Source organism: Gadus morhua, chromosome 3 (genome assembly GCF_902167405.1).
Source record: "Gadus morhua chromosome 3, gadMor3.0, whole genome shotgun sequence".
NCBI classification, from domain to species: Eukaryota; Metazoa; Chordata; class Actinopteri; order Gadiformes; family Gadidae; genus Gadus; species Gadus morhua.
Genome location: NC_044050.1, coordinates 11,377,674 through 11,397,169, shown reverse-complemented (window position 1 = coordinate 11,397,169; position 19,496 = coordinate 11,377,674). Strand labels below are relative to the sequence as shown.

At 47.7% G+C, this 19,496-nt stretch overlaps 1 protein-coding gene across 1 annotated transcript in view; it reads right to left on the bottom strand.

The window, feature by feature from the left end:
• Positions 1-19,496, bottom strand: part of dlc1 (DLC1 Rho GTPase activating protein) — a 100,629-nt gene that overhangs the window by 56,478 nt on the left and 24,655 nt on the right. The window contains exon 5 of the mRNA XM_030351122.1: positions 16,623-16,656. Coding sequence (XP_030206982.1) covers positions 16,623-16,656 — 34 coding nt within the window. The remainder of the gene's footprint in view (positions 1-16,622; positions 16,657-19,496) is intronic.

The window sequence follows — 19,496 nt, the reverse complement described above, 5'->3', positions numbered from 1 at the left end:
GCTTAGTTATGGTTGGACGTCGATGCAACGCAATCACCACGCAGTCCCGAACCTGTTTTGTTTCTGCGTCGGGCTTTCATTAGCGGACAAAGCAAAGCCCTTGCTGCTGCGTCGCCTCGACGAAAGGTTACAATTTGGGGGGCGCACGTCAGGCCCTTGCGTAGGACATAAGGAGGGTCTGCAAGGAAGTAATGGGTCCATAAACCCCCTTTCGTTGCTTCAACGTCGAAGCATAACTAAGCCTTAAAGAAGCACAACCTTAAAGCAGTAGGATGTTTTTAAATCAGACCAAAAAACATCAGGTAATGATGTATTTTGGACTCAATTCGAGGTGCTTGCTCTGTGCTTTGTTTGCGCGAGTGTGGTTGCCTCAAGAAGGGCATAAGGAAGTCCTTAAGCGGAAGTCTTTTTCTTTGTCGAGATCCAAAACAAAGGCATTCTTTAATCCCAAGTGGGGCATTGGGCAGCGAGAGTAACCCAGAGGATAGCACTTTGTTGATGCTAATTTGCTACAAGGTTGCCAACTGCAATGTTATTCATAGACCTCCACAGTGATGTCACAATGCTCCGGCCCTTTTGACTTCCTCCTTTGGCAGTGCTGAGGCGTGAAATGGGCCCCGGCGGTGAGTGGCCCCCGCAAAGTCCTGGAGGGGCCACAATAGAGGCTGGACATCTGTGTGGGTTTAGATGTAGAGAGGAGGCCGCGGTGGGCCGGGACAAGGCCCCCAGCCTCCCAGTGGTGCTCCTTTTACCACCACACAATGCCCTGGCTGGGGCTCAACAATGAGCTTGTTTGGTTTTGTAAATAATGTTTTATAATGTTATATTTTTCATTGTTCTATTAACAAAGACTTTTTTGTTTGTATTGGCATTTGATTGTTTATTATTATAGTTGACATTTTTATTTCTATATTTATAATTACAGGAATATTTAAATGCATAATAAAAGGATGAATTGTTCAATGTAACATCTTACCGGAACCTTGTTTTCTTCATGTGATGGACTACAGCTGTGAACTGCATTGATTTATACGCTCCCAACAGATGCAGCATTGTAGTAGTTTGCTGGTCTGCAGTTTACAGTCACCCATGGTGGTTACACAAGTGACACGTCCTCTCCAGACTGCACCAAACCCACGCCCTGACGGTCTGAGTTAATGTTTAACTTGGTAATGCTGTGGCGCCAGGTTCACAATACATTAAGAAAATGGGGGGAAAACATAGATTAAATACATATGCTGCATGATCGTGAATACTTTATATTATGAACACTATAGATTAATATATATATATATATATTAGTATACATATATATATATATATATATATATTGGTAGTTTTTACTCCTATTCCTGAATTGAATGTGGTATTAATAGATTTCAAATCGCTTGGAGTGTCTACCAAATGTTGAAACAACAGAAAACATATGCTCAATTTTCCATCATTATACCAAATATTGTCAAACTAAATAAAACTAAACCAATACAATTCTGATTATGGATGAGATCTCATTCTAGCAGCCATTCTGCTGTACATTCTGCTACATCCCTAATCAAAACAGCTTTGATTACGGCACTTACTGACGCTACAAACAACACAGTGAAATCCTCACGGGCTTAATGCTCCCCTCCACAGGCTGATCGACACGCCAGAGCACCAATGGTTATGCAAGGGCAAAGGCCAATGAACTGCACCCAGGGTCATTTCCTTTGGGTTTCATCCTGATACGATTCATTCATGAAATCATATTTCGGTTCCTCAAAGTCATCGTGGCACTCCTCGGTACAAGCTTTGTTTGATGAACACTCCCTGTACCCAGACTGAGTCAGTTTGTGTTTGCTGTCAATGAGCCAAATTCAAACTCTATCCATCATACCAATGGATAGAAATTAAGCAATAAAAATGAAAAATGAACCTTCTCTCTCTTTATCTCTCACTCTGTCTGCCTGTCGGTCTGTCTGTCTGTATGTCAGTCCACATACTCCTGTTTCAAGTTTTCTGTAAACCCTTGACCTTGTGTCCCCCCTCAGAGGAAGCAGATAATGACACTCATTACAGAACTCTGGTCTGACATCTATTTAGATTGAAAAAGTCATTGCAGATTCATAATTTGTGGATGTGTCTTAAATCTTAAGACACAAGCAAATGAATGAAAAGTTACCGGACACAGATTGAAAAGGGGTTTAAAGGGGGACTGTACCATAACAGTAGCCCATATAACTCTCTCTGAATACACACCCACAACATGCAGCAGGAACCGGGACGACAGCAGTCTTTAGATAAAGGACACATTCTCCTTTACATCTTTACAGCCATAACCCTGCCTTTCTGTGACCCTATTGATTGCAGCGTTGGGAAACGACAGCAGGAAACTCTCAGATTGGAGACACTAGGCCAAATTCTCTGAAACACATAGCTCGGCCTTAGGCTCATTCAGAAAGAGAGAGAGAGCGAATGCGTCATCGAGGATCCCATGTTGTAGCCGGTGGGGGAAATACTTTAAGTTACAGTAAACATTCTTCAAGTGGTTGCTTGTTTATCGGTTGGGAGAAAGCATTGCATCGTCTCTCCGCCTTCATAATTAAGGAGACATAAGTCGCTAATCACAGGATGGATACAGTCCAAACACGCAGATTCAGTGTGTACCCACAACAAAACAATAATCAGCTTTCCACGCTGGATGTGTTGTTAACGACTGGTACCACCCCGGTAAGGTCTGGCATTAAAATTCCTCTTGGCTGATTAGGGTGAAGCTGGGGATACTTCCTCATACACTGCTGGAGACAGTGAAGCTGTTTAGTCTTTTAGCAGATGCTTGATCCAAAACTATGTACAGTCAACCATCAAGGAGCAAATAGGAGCTAAGCATCAGGGATGCCTACAGGTTCTGGGTTCAAACACCTTGAGGCTGGGGGTCGAAACCAGTATTACTGTATGGGAGGCACTGATCGCTGCACTGGAAGAACTGCAATACATCTTCCTCAATCATCAACATCGTCCTCCACCATCTGGGACCCTGCGTCCTTAGGTGGAGTCTGGACTCCACCTGCTTTGATCTCTCTGATCTCGTGAGAACCATGAAACCCATTGAAGCATACCACAACTCTGCAGTGTGTGACATTGAGTCATCACTGAAGATCTCGGTCTGGAAGGCGCCATTGGACAGCTGGTTTGACAGCTACAGGGGCAGAGCAGTGTACGGGTCGGGCATGTGCCTTTGTCTTCCCAGACCAAAGGCAATGAGCTCAATCCCAAATGTACACAGTGTACCTTTGGGCATCCAAGAGAAAGATGGCAATATCCACCCCCTGCTCCTAAATAACCTGCATCTGAAATGGAATTAGCGCGGTACAATAAAAACAAAAAAAATCAAGAAATGACAAAGTCAACAAGTCTTTGGGTTCCCCGGACCATCTGAGAACCATCCGAGCAACAAACTACATCTAACTACCATGTGTTGAGCGTCTGAGGGTCAGAGGTGGATGTCCAGCTATCCTATAGCGTGAGCGTCGTAAAGCACTTCTGTCCTCATCTTGATAAAGGCGTGTAGAAATACATTAGACTTGATGAGGCTTTTTACGATGTTTGTCCTCCTGAGTTCCTGGGGTAGGAAGGGGGGCTTCTTCCAACGCCTGCCAGACGATGCTTTCGCAACGCTTGTCATTGGAAGCAAAATTCTGCGGTTGACGCACACAAAACCCTCTGGCAGATTTTTTCAATTTCTCGGAAGATGAGATACAGCGGAGAAATTAGTGTCAGAACTGTAATTAGCTGTTATTGAAATATGGCTGACCCACTTTTCAACTCTCTTCCTTCCCTTTCATGCAGGGCTATGGAGGGGAGAGAGAGGGTGAGTTATGTGGAGGCTGTCTGTCACATCCTGCACGGGGAAGGGGCTGGGAGATATACATCACCTGGCCATCCCCACTCCAATACCGGGGTCAGGCCACGGGGCGCTGACCTCCTGAGTCCCTCTGCTCAGGGATTCTCAGGGTAGGGGGGGAACACTGTGTCCATTGGCCTTTTATCAAGAGCGGGGAGAGCTGCACCTGCGATGATTTAGAAAGACGAAGGAGATGGTTTGTTCCACCTCCTCCATCGACTCAGACTCCCGCGGTCAGGGTTTATTTAACGTGCACACTCACAAAACACCTTCGGGCCTTTTTGAAAAAAGGCTTTGTACTGTTTAGTTGATGTCGGTGTATACAGCACATGCAGGCTATATGTAGATATCTTTAAATTACAGTGCATTTACGAACAACATCGGAGGCCGATGTCCATTATCTTTCCATCACCTCATATAACACAATGTGTGGTCATTCGCGTAATCTAACCCTTATTCGGTCATGGTTCTACAATATTTATACCACTCCATCCGGGCAGCTCTGCAGATTTTAAATATGAAACACCAGGAGGAGCCTGGCAATACTGTTTAAAGGCGTGCTGCCAGAGGAACCTTGGGAGGGTGGGTAGATTCGCAGCTGCAGCAGCAGCTCGGTTCTAATGCACTCCTTGCTCCCCGCCGCTACAGAACAGCATTATTAATGCATTAAGGGCCCAGCGGAGGTACTCTACTTTCAACGCTTCAACTGTGGCTGAGGCAGCTTTTACTCACTTTAAGTCATTCACATAACAGGGACGTGCACTGACAGCTCTGCAAATGCATATTCCACACACACATCCATACACAATCTCTCACATTCAACACAGAGCAAGAAATACTGCTAAAGACAAAAATACTGATATTCCTGATCAAAAGATTGGGGAAGCAACGTGTTATCATATGTATACTTATCAAAGTCCAAGGTGCAGACTTATTAGCTAGCAGACAAAAGGTTTTATGTTAACTGTTATGGTAACCTATACACACATACACATTTATAAACATGCATAACCTTTTCCCCTTCGCCCCTCTGTATAGTGAACATCATTGTTGGTTATTTCCCTCTGTCACAGATAGTAGCAGCAGACCTTGCCTGCAGAGAAGCCCTGCAGTGCTTCTGATAGTCTAGAGTGACACTGCAGTAAACATTCTCCTTGAGATGCTCCTGCAACAGCTTGACATGTCACTACCACTGCCAAACCCCTCAGGCTGAGAGATTTGCCCTTAAAATCCTAGGGAACTATCCTACAGGCACAGAGATGCATAGATGCATGTCACACATACAGGATTCAGGGCAGTAATGCAATAAATTACACAATTACGCCATTCACTCCCTCATTCACTCTCCCTCCCACTCTCCCCAACGCTCTTACTCACCAAATGACTTACGCCTTACTAAGCCTCTCATTAGCCCACTCAATCACTCAGCAGTCCCTTCACTCTCTCCCTCTCTTAGTCACTGATTTACTCACTCATCCCCCCCTCTGACCATGTCAACCACTCACTCAGTCACTCTCTCCATCTCCCCATTTCTCACTCACACATCACTCACTCACTCACTCACACTCTTATTCACTCACTCACTCCCCCATCTCACCATGTCAACCACTCACTCAGTCACTCCCTCAAAAACTCCCTCCTATTCACTCACCCCCCCCCACCCCCTCCCCTCTCAAAACGTGGACCCCACCTCTCCCCCCTCACCCTCTCACCTTCCAGACGGCCCCCCTTGGTGGTCTTATTGAGGGCGTCCAGGGCTCTGCAGGAGGAGAAGCGGAGGTGTTCGCTGATGGATTTCTGCAGCAGTTGCCACCTCATAGAGCGAGACATGGCGCCCCTGGAACCAGCGCACGACCAGTATCAGCCCCAACGCCCGCCCCCCCGTCCCCCCGGGGTGAATCCACCCGAGTCTCAGTCCAGTGCTAACCCCGGTCCAAAACCCCAGACCAGGCTCACATCCAAAACCCAGCTCCGAAAAAACGACCCCAGCTGAAATCCAGACGAGTACCACAGCAGCCTGGATGTCCCATACTGAGCGGAGATCCTTCCCTCCTTCCCCCCACCACCTGTCACAGCACAGCCCCGATCTGTATCCACGCTCCCTCCTCCCTGCCAGGCTATTCCTAGATCCACTGAACACAGAGTCACTTGAATTAGACCCGGCGTGCAGGGTTTGGATCTGTGTTTTCCTCCTCTTCCCTCTTCCCGAACAGGAGACAGCTGCACTGTTGTTTTCTCCTGGTCCTGCTTGGCTGCGCTGGTGCCAGCCCTTGAGTGGTTCTGAAGCTCCTCTCTCTGTCTCTCTCTGTCTCTCTCTGTCTCTCTCTCTCTCTCTCTCTCTCTCTCTCTATCTTCCTCTCTCTCTCCCTATCTCTCTCTCTAGTAGGTTCTGTGTGATTCTGCTGCGACTGCTGCAGCTAGTGCTCCCACTGCCGTACTGCTGCTGCAGTGGCTACAGTGGACAATTCCATCACGGCATCGCCCTCATATTTTATTCTGCCATGCTGTGTGTAAGTGTGTGTGTGTGTGTGTGTGTGTGTGTGTGTGTGTCGGTTGAAGTGAGGGCTTTCTTGCAAAAGCCTCAGCACTTCTGCAATGAGAATATCTAAGTGGGCACTCGTAAAATGAACACATAGCTCCCCCTCCCTCTTTCTACCCGGTCTCTCCATCCTTCAGCTTCTCTCTCTCAGCTGCTCTCTCTCTCCCCCCTATCTCAATATCTTGCTCTCCATCACTGCTGCTCTTTTTCCCTCCGTCCCTCTCTCTCTCTCTCTCTCTCTCTCTCTCTCTCTCTCTCTGTCTCTCTCTCTCTCTCTCTCTCTCTCTCTCTCTCTCTCTCTCTCTCTCTCTCTCTCTCTCTCTAGCTCCATCATTCCCTTCCGCATCTCTTTCTACCTCTCCATCTCTCTCCTCCCTCCCTCCCACCCTCTCTCTCTCTGCTATCATCCTCTGCTTACCAACTCATCTTTCCTGTCTAGACAGCGGAGGCATCGATGTTATATAATGCCCTAGTTACGGCCACACCTGTCCCTGTACACACACCAGCACAGCCGGGCTTTGTGGGAAAAAGTGCACACAGTACACAAACACATTCACACAAACACACAAACACACACACTCGTACACACACGCTTGTATACATACACACACACACACACACACACACACACACACACACACACACACACACACACACACACACACACACACACACACACGCAATACACACACACGCACGCACGCACCCACCCACCCACCCACCCACCCACCCACCCACCCACACACACACACACACACACACACACACACACACACACACACACACACACACACACACACACACACACACACACACACACACACAAATATACAAACACATGCAAACACACACATTATTGACAGGCATGTTATTGCACTGGAACTTATGCAACAGACTTATGTTTCACAACATCATGCTATCGTCAGACTTAAGCTAACCCCTAGCTCAGCTATTAGCCAAGCAGGGGGCTGAGCTGGTGGTGCTGAGCAAGGCGGACTCATTAGGTAATGAGACCACTCAGGGCTCTGTGTATGAGCTGCTCTACAGGGCTACAGAGTGGAAGAGTCTTTGAGTTTAGCTGATTAACGAGGATAAGGGGAACTGGGAAGAGTAAGGGGCTTTTACTTCGGTAAACAGTGGTAATATGAATGTTGATTGTTCACAAAATTGAAAAACTGACATGTAAATGGATAATGTATTAATATTTTTCTTGAAATTCGTAATACATTTTCAAATGCAAAGTAAACCAACCATTTAGGTAACGTTCAACAATATGTTAGCATATAAAGACAAACAGATGTAATGTGGATCCCTTCTGAGCTCTCCCCACCCATAGACGCAGGGTGCCACAATGGAGGTGACCTGGAGCGGGGTAGTGGGAGGTTGTGAGCACCCGCACTCCCAGAGGGAGAGTTGGGATGCCGAGTACCCCACACCCTCCGTGGCTGAGTGAGGTTAAGGGCCAGAGAGCGGCTGATAAGAACAGGATCTCCCGCAGGCGGGCTTGTTTAATGGCCCGTCGGTGGCCAATATACCTCACGTCTGTAGGATCGACTCTCTAACCACCCCCCCCGTTCCCGGGCAGTAAACACAGGATCAGGAAGTGGTAAAAAAAAACATAAACAAAACAAACATCCAATTAAGGTATCACTTTTGACCCTTTTTCGTTTTTTTCTACTTTCACCCACCCCATATCGTGTTGCATGGACCTGAATCAAGTTATGTTGTTCGCAGGAACAGGCATGGGCACGTGTGTTTGTCTGCTGTGTGTGTGTGTGTTTAAATTACTCCATAAATAAGAATAAGTAACTGGGTCAGTCATCTTATCATGATATGATATCAGTCTACTCTCACTCTCTATCTCTCTCGACACCATAACTCTCTTTATCTCTCTAGTTTTTCTCTCTCCCTCCCCCCCGTCCCTGTCTTCCCCCCTTCCCTCTCTGCTTCCCACTATTTACTCATCTCTCTCTCTCTCTCTCCCTCTCTCTCTCTCTCTCCCCTCTCTCTCTCTCTCTCTCTCTCTCTCTCTCTCTCTCCCTCTCTCTCTCTCTCTCCCCTCTCTCTCTCTCTCTCTCTCTCTCTCTCTCTCTCTCTCTCTCTCTCTCTCTCTCTCTCTCTCTCTCTCTCTCTCTCTCTCTCTCTCTCTCTCTCTCTCTCTCTCTCTCTCCCTCCCTCTCTCCCTCTCTCCCTCTCTCCCCCCTCTCCCTCTCTACCTGGGGTAACAGGGCTTTCTGTTAGACTCGGGTTGGATGGGTGCCTGGGATGGAGGAGGGAGAGAGTTGAGGGAGGAGTGAAAGGATGTGGGAGAGGGGAGGGAAGATGGGGGAGGAGTGGGGTGGGGGGGTTCAGCAGACAGGAGCAGACACGGCGGGGAGAAACACAACAGGGTCCTCATAAGTCAGCGGGAGGGGAACGCGCCAACTTCACTCAAACATCCCCACACCCTGCCAACAGTGTGCGTGTATATATGTGATTGTGGTTCTATCTCTGTATGTGTGTATGTGCGTGAGTCGATCGGTGTTTTGGGAAGTGTATGTATTTATGTGTATGTCTATCTATGTATGTGTGGTTATATGTGTATGTTCATGTGTACGTGTGTGCAGATGTGGGTGTGTGTGTGTGTGTGTGTGTGTGTGTGTGTGTGTGTGTGTGTGTGTGTGTGTGTGTGTGTGCACCGACTACCTGGCCTCAAAGGGGCTACCTGCCAACACATTGACCTAGAAATAGAGGAAGTGTCAGGGTAGGAAGGAAGCGGAGGGTGCGGTGGTGGAGGGATATGCTGTGTGTGTGTGTGTGTGTGTGTGTGTGTGTGTTTGTGTGTGTGTGTGTGTGTGTGTGTATGTGGTGGCATATGAGGATGGCGTTGCAGACAAAATTGCGATGTCTTTGAAAAGGTAAACAACACAACGCTCCACACAATGCTCCATTCTAGTCAAGCGGCGCCAAACATGCGTGCGTGTTCCCAAGTGCCTCTCGCCCTGTGTGTGTGTGGATGCGTGTATATGTGTATATATTTGTATGTTTTTGTGTGTTTGTATCTGTGTGTGTGTATATGTTTGTGTGTGTGTGTGTGTTAGTGTGTGTGTTTGTTAGTGTGTGTGTGTATGTGTGTGCGTGTCTGCGTGTGTGTGTTTGCTTGAGTGTGTGTGTGTGTGTCTTTGATGTGACCATCTGCTGGAGGTCTTGCTATAAGAGACACACCTTATCCTCAGAACTTTTACACTTTCAGCCCCGCCCACTAACTCAAGACAGGCTGCTGCACGTAAGCACGCACACACACACACATCCACACACACACACTCATAATGCACAGGCACACACAGACACACAAACACAAACACGTACATACATCCTAGCTCACACACACTCATACTGCACACGCACAAGCAGACAGAAACACATACATAGTATACAGACAGAAACACACATACCAATGCATGAACAAACCTGCACGCACACACACACACACACACACACACACACACACACACACACACACACACACACACACACACACACACACACACACACATACCACTGACACCACCAGCCCCCCCAACACCATGGTATGACACCTAGGCGAGGGCATAAAGCAGGCAGGCCGTGACAGGGTCCCGCCGGGGCCGGGCTGGCTCGCTGACCCGGGACATCCTGGGCAGCTTACACCCCCCCTCCACCCCAGAGAGATTTACAGTTTCCCTGGGGCGGGGGCAGGGGGCAAGGATAGCCATAGGTTAGGGGTCTGTGGCTGCCTCCGTTCTCCCTGTATTCTCTCCATCAGGGCAATATCCCACCCCAGCACTTCTCCACTGGAGGAAACAAACCTCCACGAGAAGAAACAAGGGAGGCCCAAAGTAGCAGAAGAAAGACAGAAGGCCTGTGCAGCAACACAGTGAGCTCTTATTCACTGATACAAATCCACCTCAAGAACGAAACGGAAGAAAGATGTGAAGGAGATAAGAACCCAAGGAACATAGGAAATAAAAAAATTGAGAGAATGAAAGAAAGAACAAAGGGAAACTGTAGGGAACCCATAATGCACTGATTCATTCAATCAGCCTACTATACGTTTATATGCGTTTCTTTATATGCATAAATATAAAATCTATTTCTACTTGCACTTCCTTACTCAATGCAGAGTTCAGAGTACTTATAGCTGGCTAGAAGTAGAAGACTGCTCGTTAAAGTAGGAACTGCGCTGCCTTCTCTTCCTCTGTACGAGGGGGGGGGGGGCTTTTGTTGTAGCGCACGGGAATTCAGGTGCGTGAACTTCCTGCTGTAAATTCCCGTGCGCGTAGCGGTTTCCGGTGGGCCGCCGTGCTCTGCACCGCCCTGCAGGAGAGGCATCATGAAAGGGAAAGGCGCTGCAGTTCTCTGACCTTTAGTACAATTATGTCAAAATAATACAGCAGAAGCATGACTAAGCATGACTGGGCTATATATATACAACGAGAAACGTTTATCTTAGGAACAAGATAACAAATTCTTTCCTCACATTATTTTCTTTGGGTTTTTCTCAAATAATTTGTGAAAGACAAACAGAATCCCCCCGCATTGTGATGGGAGGTTGAGCTGGCTGTGTGTTTAGAAGTGGAAGGAAAGCGCTATGAACAGGGTTGATAATGGAACATTATCTCGAGGCACATTGGAAGCCTCGAGATATACGTCACAGTAGAGTCCAGTAAAGCACAGTGATGTAAAAGACTACAAAGGGGGAAACATTGAGGGAAGTGTTTCAAATATTTAGGGCCAGGAGAGCATATGTTTGTTTCTGTGTGTGTGTATGTGTGTGACGGTTTTGTGTGTGTATTTGTCTATGTGTGTGTGTGTGTTATGTGGATGGTGTGTGTCGCTATGTGTATGTGTGTGTATCTATGCATGGATGTATGTTTGTGTCTGTGTGTTTTTTTATGCATAGCGTGTAGGTATGTGTGTAGTGATGGATGGGTGATGCATCATGCCAATGCATTTCAAACCTTCAGGCAGCGCTGCCTGGTATTGTGACGGACCGGGCCAAGAATGTGGCCCTTCTGTAAACACACACACGCACGCACACGCACGCACGCACGCGCGCGCACGCACGCACGCACGCACGCACGCACGCACGCACGCACGCACGCACACACGCACACACACACACACACACACACACACACACAGCAAAAGCACAAAGCATAGATTCCTGTGCTATGCGTGGAGCTGGTAGCCAACAAAGTGGGACTGCTTCGGAAAGTAGGCAGTGGGGTGAGTTATTAAGGGGTGAGGGGGAACTGACTCGTGGCTGTGGGGGGCCTGGTGCCATCAGTCAGGGGGCTCCTAGGGCTCTTCGGATGTATAGGGAGCCCCAAGGAACATCGTATCTAATGCTGCGTGTGTCTCGGTGCGTGCGAGTGTGTGTGGGTTTGTGAGTGAATGTGCATCCAGGTAAAATCCCTCGCATGAAATTCTGTTGGGAAAGTGCTAATTATGTCAGGAAATTGGAGCCCTGGAAATAGAGGCGAGCTGGGATGTGTTGTGCCGGAGTTAGCAGACAGTTTTAAAGTAGGAAGCGTCATGTTCACCCAGGCGTGCCAAGAGACACCGTCTGGGTGGAAATCCACCTTCTTAAGCTGTTGTTTACTCTGATGATGCAGTGGGGGGACAATACGCACGTCCCTAGACACACGCATGTACACACACATGTACGCACGCGCACACACATACACACATGCACTATGTAAAACATCGTATCGGCAACACAAAATCGTGTTGTTTTTCATTTGCCGCGTCCTGATTATGTAAACTGAGATCTGTCGCAGGGGCAATGAGGGCAACTATTCTGAACCAAATAAATTATGGCCTGAGAGGGTAGCAAAGGGAAGCTACCTACCTTTCATTAACTCCTCGCATAACGATGAGGTTATGTAAAGCACCAAAGACAAGATGTAATGTTTATTGTTTACTTTTTCTTCTATCTTAATCTAGCTATATAAATAAAAAATATAACTTTAGACTAAGTACTACAACACAACAAGCAATACATTTGTTAAAAAATTAAAAAATTGTTGGGAATAGAACCTACCATATATTCATCACCAGTGTATGAAAGGTTCACGCAGGCCTGCCCCGCCGAGCCTTCCTCACTGTTATTTCATAACGCGGAGTTCCCCAGGGGTCAATACTGGGGTCAAGTGAGCTGTTATTTTAAGTATGACAAAACAACAGCGGTGCATATTGAACCCATGTTCTTCTGGGAAGGAAAACAATGGGGAGGGCTTGACTAACCCACCGGACTGGACACGGACGAAAAGTAAAGGACGAGCTGTACTGAGCGGTACTGGAGGTGAATCACAGGACCTCCCCGGTGCCATTCTCTCCACACAACCTCATTGCTCATGTCAGAACCCCCACCGGCGGTGCTTAACCACCCCCCCCCGGACCCAACCTCCCCCCCCCCCCCCCCAACATGACCTCGGTTCAAGCCGTGTTCCCGACAGCGTCGTAAGCGAGCGGTGGGCGTGCAAGGCCGGTCCCAGGAGATGGCAGGTGTAAGTGAAAGGTTATGGATGTGAGCGTCTCGCTGGGTGGGATGCTTTGCTAGTGATGTGGTGTTTACATATTCCCATTGGTCTATATTTAAAACCAGGAAGGGGCTTCCCAACACTGTCCCCCTGCTGCTGCTAAACCTGGACGCGGACAGTCGGGACAACCCAGGAACCAGGAGGAACCAGAAGGAACCAGATGGAAACAAGGAAGAACCAGGAACTTGGAAGGCGCCCGAGCAGCGCCCAAGTCTGCTGCCAATCTGATCAACACATGTACACACAAGAGAGAGAGAGAGAGAGAGAGAGAGAGAGAGAGAGAGAGAGAGAGAGAGAGAGAGAGAGAGAGAGAGAGAGAGAGAGAGAGAGAGAGAGAGAGAGAGAGAGAGAGAGAGAGAGAGCTTTACATACACACACAAACCCACAAAATAACCTGCATGTAGATGAAAGGGAGGTTGAGAGTTATTTGATACAATGATTATGTTGATGTTTGGATTGATTAGAAAGTTGAATAACAAAGCCCTTCAACTACGCGTGTAAAGCAACCCAGCTTTACACAAATTCAAAGCTTGCCCTGACTGTTAAATCTGAGCCTGAATCACCTGAATCATATACAATCAGGGCCTGCCAGCCCTCTCATCCACAACGTGTCATGACAGAAACACAGAACCCAAATACACTCACACAGAAGTGTGTGAGTGTAGGAGGGTGATTGTGTATGTTTCTGTGTGTGTTTCTGTGGTTAAGAGTGTGAGCGTGTGGGTAAGAGTGTATGTGTGTGTGCGTATGTCTGCATGTGTAAGGGTGTCGTGTCATTGTGTTTGTGTGGGTGCGTACAAGCAGGAATGTGTGTGTGTGTGTGTGTGTGTGTGTGTGTGTGTGTATGGTTAAGGGTGTGTGTGTGTGTGTGTGTGTGTGTGTGTGTGTGTGTGTGTGTGTGTGTGTATGTGTGTGTGTGTGTGTGTGTGTGTGTGTGCATGCATGCGTGCAGGCATGTGTGTGTTATGACTTCTGGATCTGGCTCTGACAGGTTTTCAAGGACTGGGAGAAATGTGTATCATGCTTGCGGGGGTCAGGGTACTGACATGGGGAGATACCCGGCTGCTGACCAACGCTGCTTTTAAGAGGAGAAGAAGGAGGAGGAGGAGGAGGAGGATGGGAAGCAAGAGAAGGAGGACGAGGATGATGAGGAGGACGAGGAAGAGGACAAGGAGGGAGAGAAGGACGAGGAGGAGAAGGAGGAGGAGGAAGAGAAGGAGGAGGACGAGTGAGAGGAGGAGGAGGAGGGGAAGGAAGAGAAGGAGGAAGAAGAGGAGCAGGGAATGGAAGAAAAGGCGGAAGAGGGGAAGAAAGAGAAGGAGGAAGAATTTAAATTGAAGGAGGAGGAGGAGGATGAAGAGGAGATGGAGGTGAGAGAGGAGGTGGAGGATAAGAGGGGAGCAGGTACCAATGACTCTATTGTTCTAAGAGTTGGGGGCAGAGGAGGGGAGGAGGGGGATTAGGGGGAGGGGGACGGTATCTCAGATCAAGGAGCGCTGATCAGAGGGAATGGGAAACTCAGTTTTCATTTAGAAGTTGTGCTACAGTTGACAAGTTTACAATCATTGAATAGGTTCAGAATTGTGCTATACAGCAAGGTCAGAAGGAGTCCTCCTTGCAGCTAGTGATAACCATCACCTGCATGAAGCCCGGCACTACAATTGTCCTGAAGACGTTTCCTGTCCCGGGCCGGCTAGCCGCGACCACGGGACTGTCGGGGAGACGAGAGCCAGTCAGCCCGAGGGGGGCATTTACAGGGGCCAAACACTGTGTTGTGATCACTGGGGACAAGGAGGGAGTGGGGGTTTGGGGGCCTCAGTCTGGGCGACATGGCGACAGTAAAAGCAGCCGTGAATGAGCTGTCTTTCATAGCCGTGTGGCGGCGGGGGGGCGGGGGGGGGGGGGGAGGGTGTGTGTGATGTAACAAGACTGTCACAAACGTGTCATTCCCAAGGGGCTTAAATGGCAGCGATACGGCGGCCCCCGCTTTGATGTAGGACAATGAACAGTGGCCTTTGTGATGAACCCCCCCCAGCTGCGCACCAGCCAGGCCCAGACACACACCCTCCCCCCTGGACACACCCCCGACCCCCCCAAAGCCCTGGGCTCCATCACCAACCAGGGCAGTTACATAACCTGCCGGCAGGAAGTCAGTTTGGTAAACTTTAAGTGGAAAGGGGCCAGGAATTCGGGACCTCTTTGAATCTGACCTCAGTGGGGATGTTTTTGAATTCTTTTTGCGAGCTTATGTCTCCTTGCCTTTTGAAGATAATTAGAGAAAGTGAAAAAGAAAGAGTGAGTGCAAGAGAGAGAGGAAGAGAGAGAGAGAGAGAGAGAGAGAGAGAGAGAGAGAGAGAGAGAGAGAGAGAGAGAGAGAGAGAGAGAGAGAGAGAGAGAGAGAGAGAGAGAGAGAGAGAGAGAGAGAGAGAGAGAGAGAAATAGGGGCCTCCTAGCATCCTTCTGGGTGGAAGTGGAAGAAGGAGGTAATCCGACTCCCCCTGCTCCTCTGGTATTGTAGCCCAGCAAACGGTCAGTCCAGGGGGGGTGTTCATGAAGATGGAGTGGCGGTGCTGGTCGTGCTGGGGGTGGTGTTTCCTGGTGACCTTGTGCAGTCTGGGGGGAACGACCAGTCACTACATGTTACTCTGCTCCACCAGTCAGAGGCCCATGGTTTAAACACTGAACGGCAACCAGTGTGGGTGTGTAGAACAGTGTGATTTAATGTAATGTGAAGCACGGCCAGCATTAGCTTAACCATAGCATACAGGTAGCATAGCGTGTTGTAGAGTAGTATGGTATAGCTTACAATAGTGGACGCACAGTGGCATTCGAAAACATATTCATACTACAATGGGGGAATTCTTCTTCGGTCTTTTTTATTTGCGTCAATCTATTTGGGATGGTGTGGTGTGTGTAAATGTCTCAAACTATTTGATTGTAACATGCACATTGCACACACATCGGTCAGTGAATGGGATGAGCGTTTTATTTGAGGCCAGTGATCGCTAAGTCATGACTGCCTCACCATCTTCAGAAACCATCCATCATGTGTCATAGCTGGGGCCATCAGGGTGAGGGTGCGAAGACAACCAGTCTGGGTTAAACCATCAGATCTAGTGGAGATCTGCTGGGGGGGAGACACCGCGTCTAGGTGTTATCATGGGGCGGAGGGGGGGGGGGGAGGAATCATGTCCAGGGTCCAGGGTGCCTATCTAGACCGCATGGTTGGGTCTCTCCTCCTCCTGCTTCTCCCCCACCACCTCCATCCATCTCTCTGTCTCTCTATCTCTTCCATGGGTTTGCTTCCCCTTGATGCGTTATCCCTCCGATACGCAATGACACACACGCACACACACACACACACACACACACACACACAACCACAAACAGACACATACTCACTTGGGCACACAGGGCAAAGGCTGTTTCATGTAAAGCTTTAACCACATTCTCATCAAACCTGATACTATCCATGATATTTGCTTTCAGCCTTCAAAGAAATACTTGTCGTATAATATGAAATACAAATTTGGAAGTGAAACCAACGGAAACTTGAGAGTTGAAGCGACTTCAACTCAGAAACAGCAGTAGGAGGTTAACACGACATCCAAAGAGTTTGAGAAGAATCAACACGTACCTGCTTTTTCCTTGTTCAGAGACGCAGAGGTGTTCTGTTAGAGGCAGAGAAGAGAGAGAGAAATGATCAGGTACAATGCAACTATAATATTACCTTCTCATATGATCTAGTTATAAAGTCGATCCAACATTCGGCCCCTGATGATAACTAAAATAAAAGAGACCATTTCATATCAAGGAGGACAAGACATTGAATACTGACTTATATATATTTCTTTCTCACACAAACAAGAATCTCTGCATTCCAACTGACCACTGCCCTGCCCAAACATAGACACACACACACACACACACACACGCACACGCACACGCACACACACACACACACACACACACACACACACACACACACCTCACCCCCATGGTTGCAACATGCATGCACAAAGGCCAGACTGCGTGCATAGTTTTCCAGTGTGCACATGTCTAGGGCAGCAGATAAAGCACCCAGCAGAGCCAACTGGACAAATATCTCATTAATAACAGTCCGAAACAGAGTCCGAAACAGACTGCCTCCTGTCCAACAGGCCTGCATGCACACACACACAAACACATGCATGCACACAGACACGCACCAACGTGCTTATTAACACAAACAAACAAACATATGCAAACACACACACACACGCACACGCACACAAACACACGCACACACACATGCTTACTAACACAAACATGTACATGCAAACAGACACGCACACACACATACACATGCACATACACAAACACATACGCACTCACAGGGCCCATAGCAGGGACACGTTTCATAGCAGTGCCAGGACAGGACGAAGGCATGTGTAGTCTCTAGGTGCTAGCACACAGTGCTCCGTGTAGCACAGGACGTTTATGTTGGAATGATAAAGGATTAAAGCTCATTTGAATCAGAAACCATTAAAGTCAGACAAGGAATACCCCAAGCACTACTTAAGGGAGGTTATGTGTTTGTTGGTGCGTGTTTCATTTGGTGTATACGTGTATCCATGTGTTTATTTGTGTGGCATGTGTCTGATTATACGTGGTGTATCTGTACGTGTATGTGCATGATGGCTTATATGGGGTGTCAGTGTTTGTATGTGTTTCTTTGTGCATGCCGTATGTGCGTATCTGTGGTGTGTGCTTGTACTTGTGTGTGTTTGTTGTGTGCATATGTGTGTGTGTGTGCCTATGCGTTGGATGTATGTGTGTGTGCATTTGTGTGCGTATGTGTGCGTGTGTGTGTGTGTGTGTGTGTGTGTGTGTATGAATGATTGTATACAGTATGTCTGGTATGTGTTTATATGGTGTGTTTGTCTGTGTGTGCATTCTTATATTTGTTTGTGTGTGTGTTTATATTTGATGCATGTGTGTGTGTGCGCGTGTGTGTGTGCGCGTGCGTGTGCGTGTGTGTGTGTGTGTGTGTGTGTGTGTGTGTGTGTGTGTGTGTGTGTGTGCGTGCGTGTGTGTGTGTGTCTATGTTTGGGCAGGGCAGTGGTCAGTTGGAATGCAGAGATTCTTGTTCTTGCCCTATGACCTTTGACCCTGGGTTACAGGGCTGACCCCTAAACCCTGAACTCCTTTAATCCCCAGTCCCCTGGAACAGATCATCACCCGAGAGAGAGAGAGAGAGAGAGAGAGAGAGAGAGAGAGAGAGAGAGAGAGAGAGAGAGAGAGAGAGAGAGACACACACACACACATACACACACAGACACACACACACACACACGGAGGGGTCGAACGAGGACCCTCTTTTAATTATTAAAATCTTCGCTCTGTCCAATAATGAAAGCCACCTGTGTCCTCCCAGCTGGTTCCTCTGCCCTTAAAACTCTTTACTTACCATTCACTATTTTCACTCTTTTGCTCATTAGGCTGATGCTCTTATGCCACGTGACTTCAGTGACTTGTTTCAGATACGAGGGGTGAGTGACCAGGCGGGGGAGTGTGCATCTCGCACAAGGAGTCCAACAGGGAGACTCAGAACATTGGGGTTTTGAACGCACAACCTTTTAACTCAGAGTCGGACAATTTACTATGTCCTTTGAACTATTACAACAGTGTTCACCTCTCGCCCTGGTTGTTCCACTCTCTCTTGAGTCATATCCATTATAATATTAAAATATGTTATAATCTGAGAATTTAACTTGTTTTGTTCAAGGCACCTAAATTGACAATGCAGCAACATTTGTTACCGGCTTATAATCCAATCCTTCTTTTTTATTTCTGAAAGTAAATAAAGTAAATTCAGAAAGAGAAGTGTTTATTTCTCATTTAAGTGTGTTTGGGTTCACACTGTTAAGGTAATTATTTTAATATGGAACTACCCACCGTAAAGAACTGTATGACACTAGATGGTCTGAACACTGTGGAACTTCTTGTCCTGCTCACGTTCTTTGAGATAAGCATGGCTGAGATGAAAGTTGGAATTCAAAGTTCAAACACATGCTCTCCTTCTAATCTGTACACCACAGGCACATCTGTGCACAAAAACCTAAAAAGAAAAGTGAATGTGGGCAATAGGGCAATAAGTAGAAGAGTAAAGAGGAGACAGAATAGCACTGATATTGATGCCAAATGTGAGATCATATATCCAGTAAATTTACGAGTGGATGTGAAATGCGGGGTGGAGAGAATGGTTTTCATCATTCATGTGGATGTTTGTTTTGAAGCGGTGGTGGACGCAGTAGTTGATAAAGTGTTGTCTTGGTTCCAATCTGTCTGGCTGTTGGCTTGTAAAGAACCAGCCACTGGGCAAGAACACACAACACAACACACAGCTCATAACATTGGGCTAGAACACACAACAAAAAGTACACAACACTGGGCTAGAGCATACAACACACTATAAAAAAAACGCACAACACAACACACAGCACACAACACTGGGCACGGACACACAAGA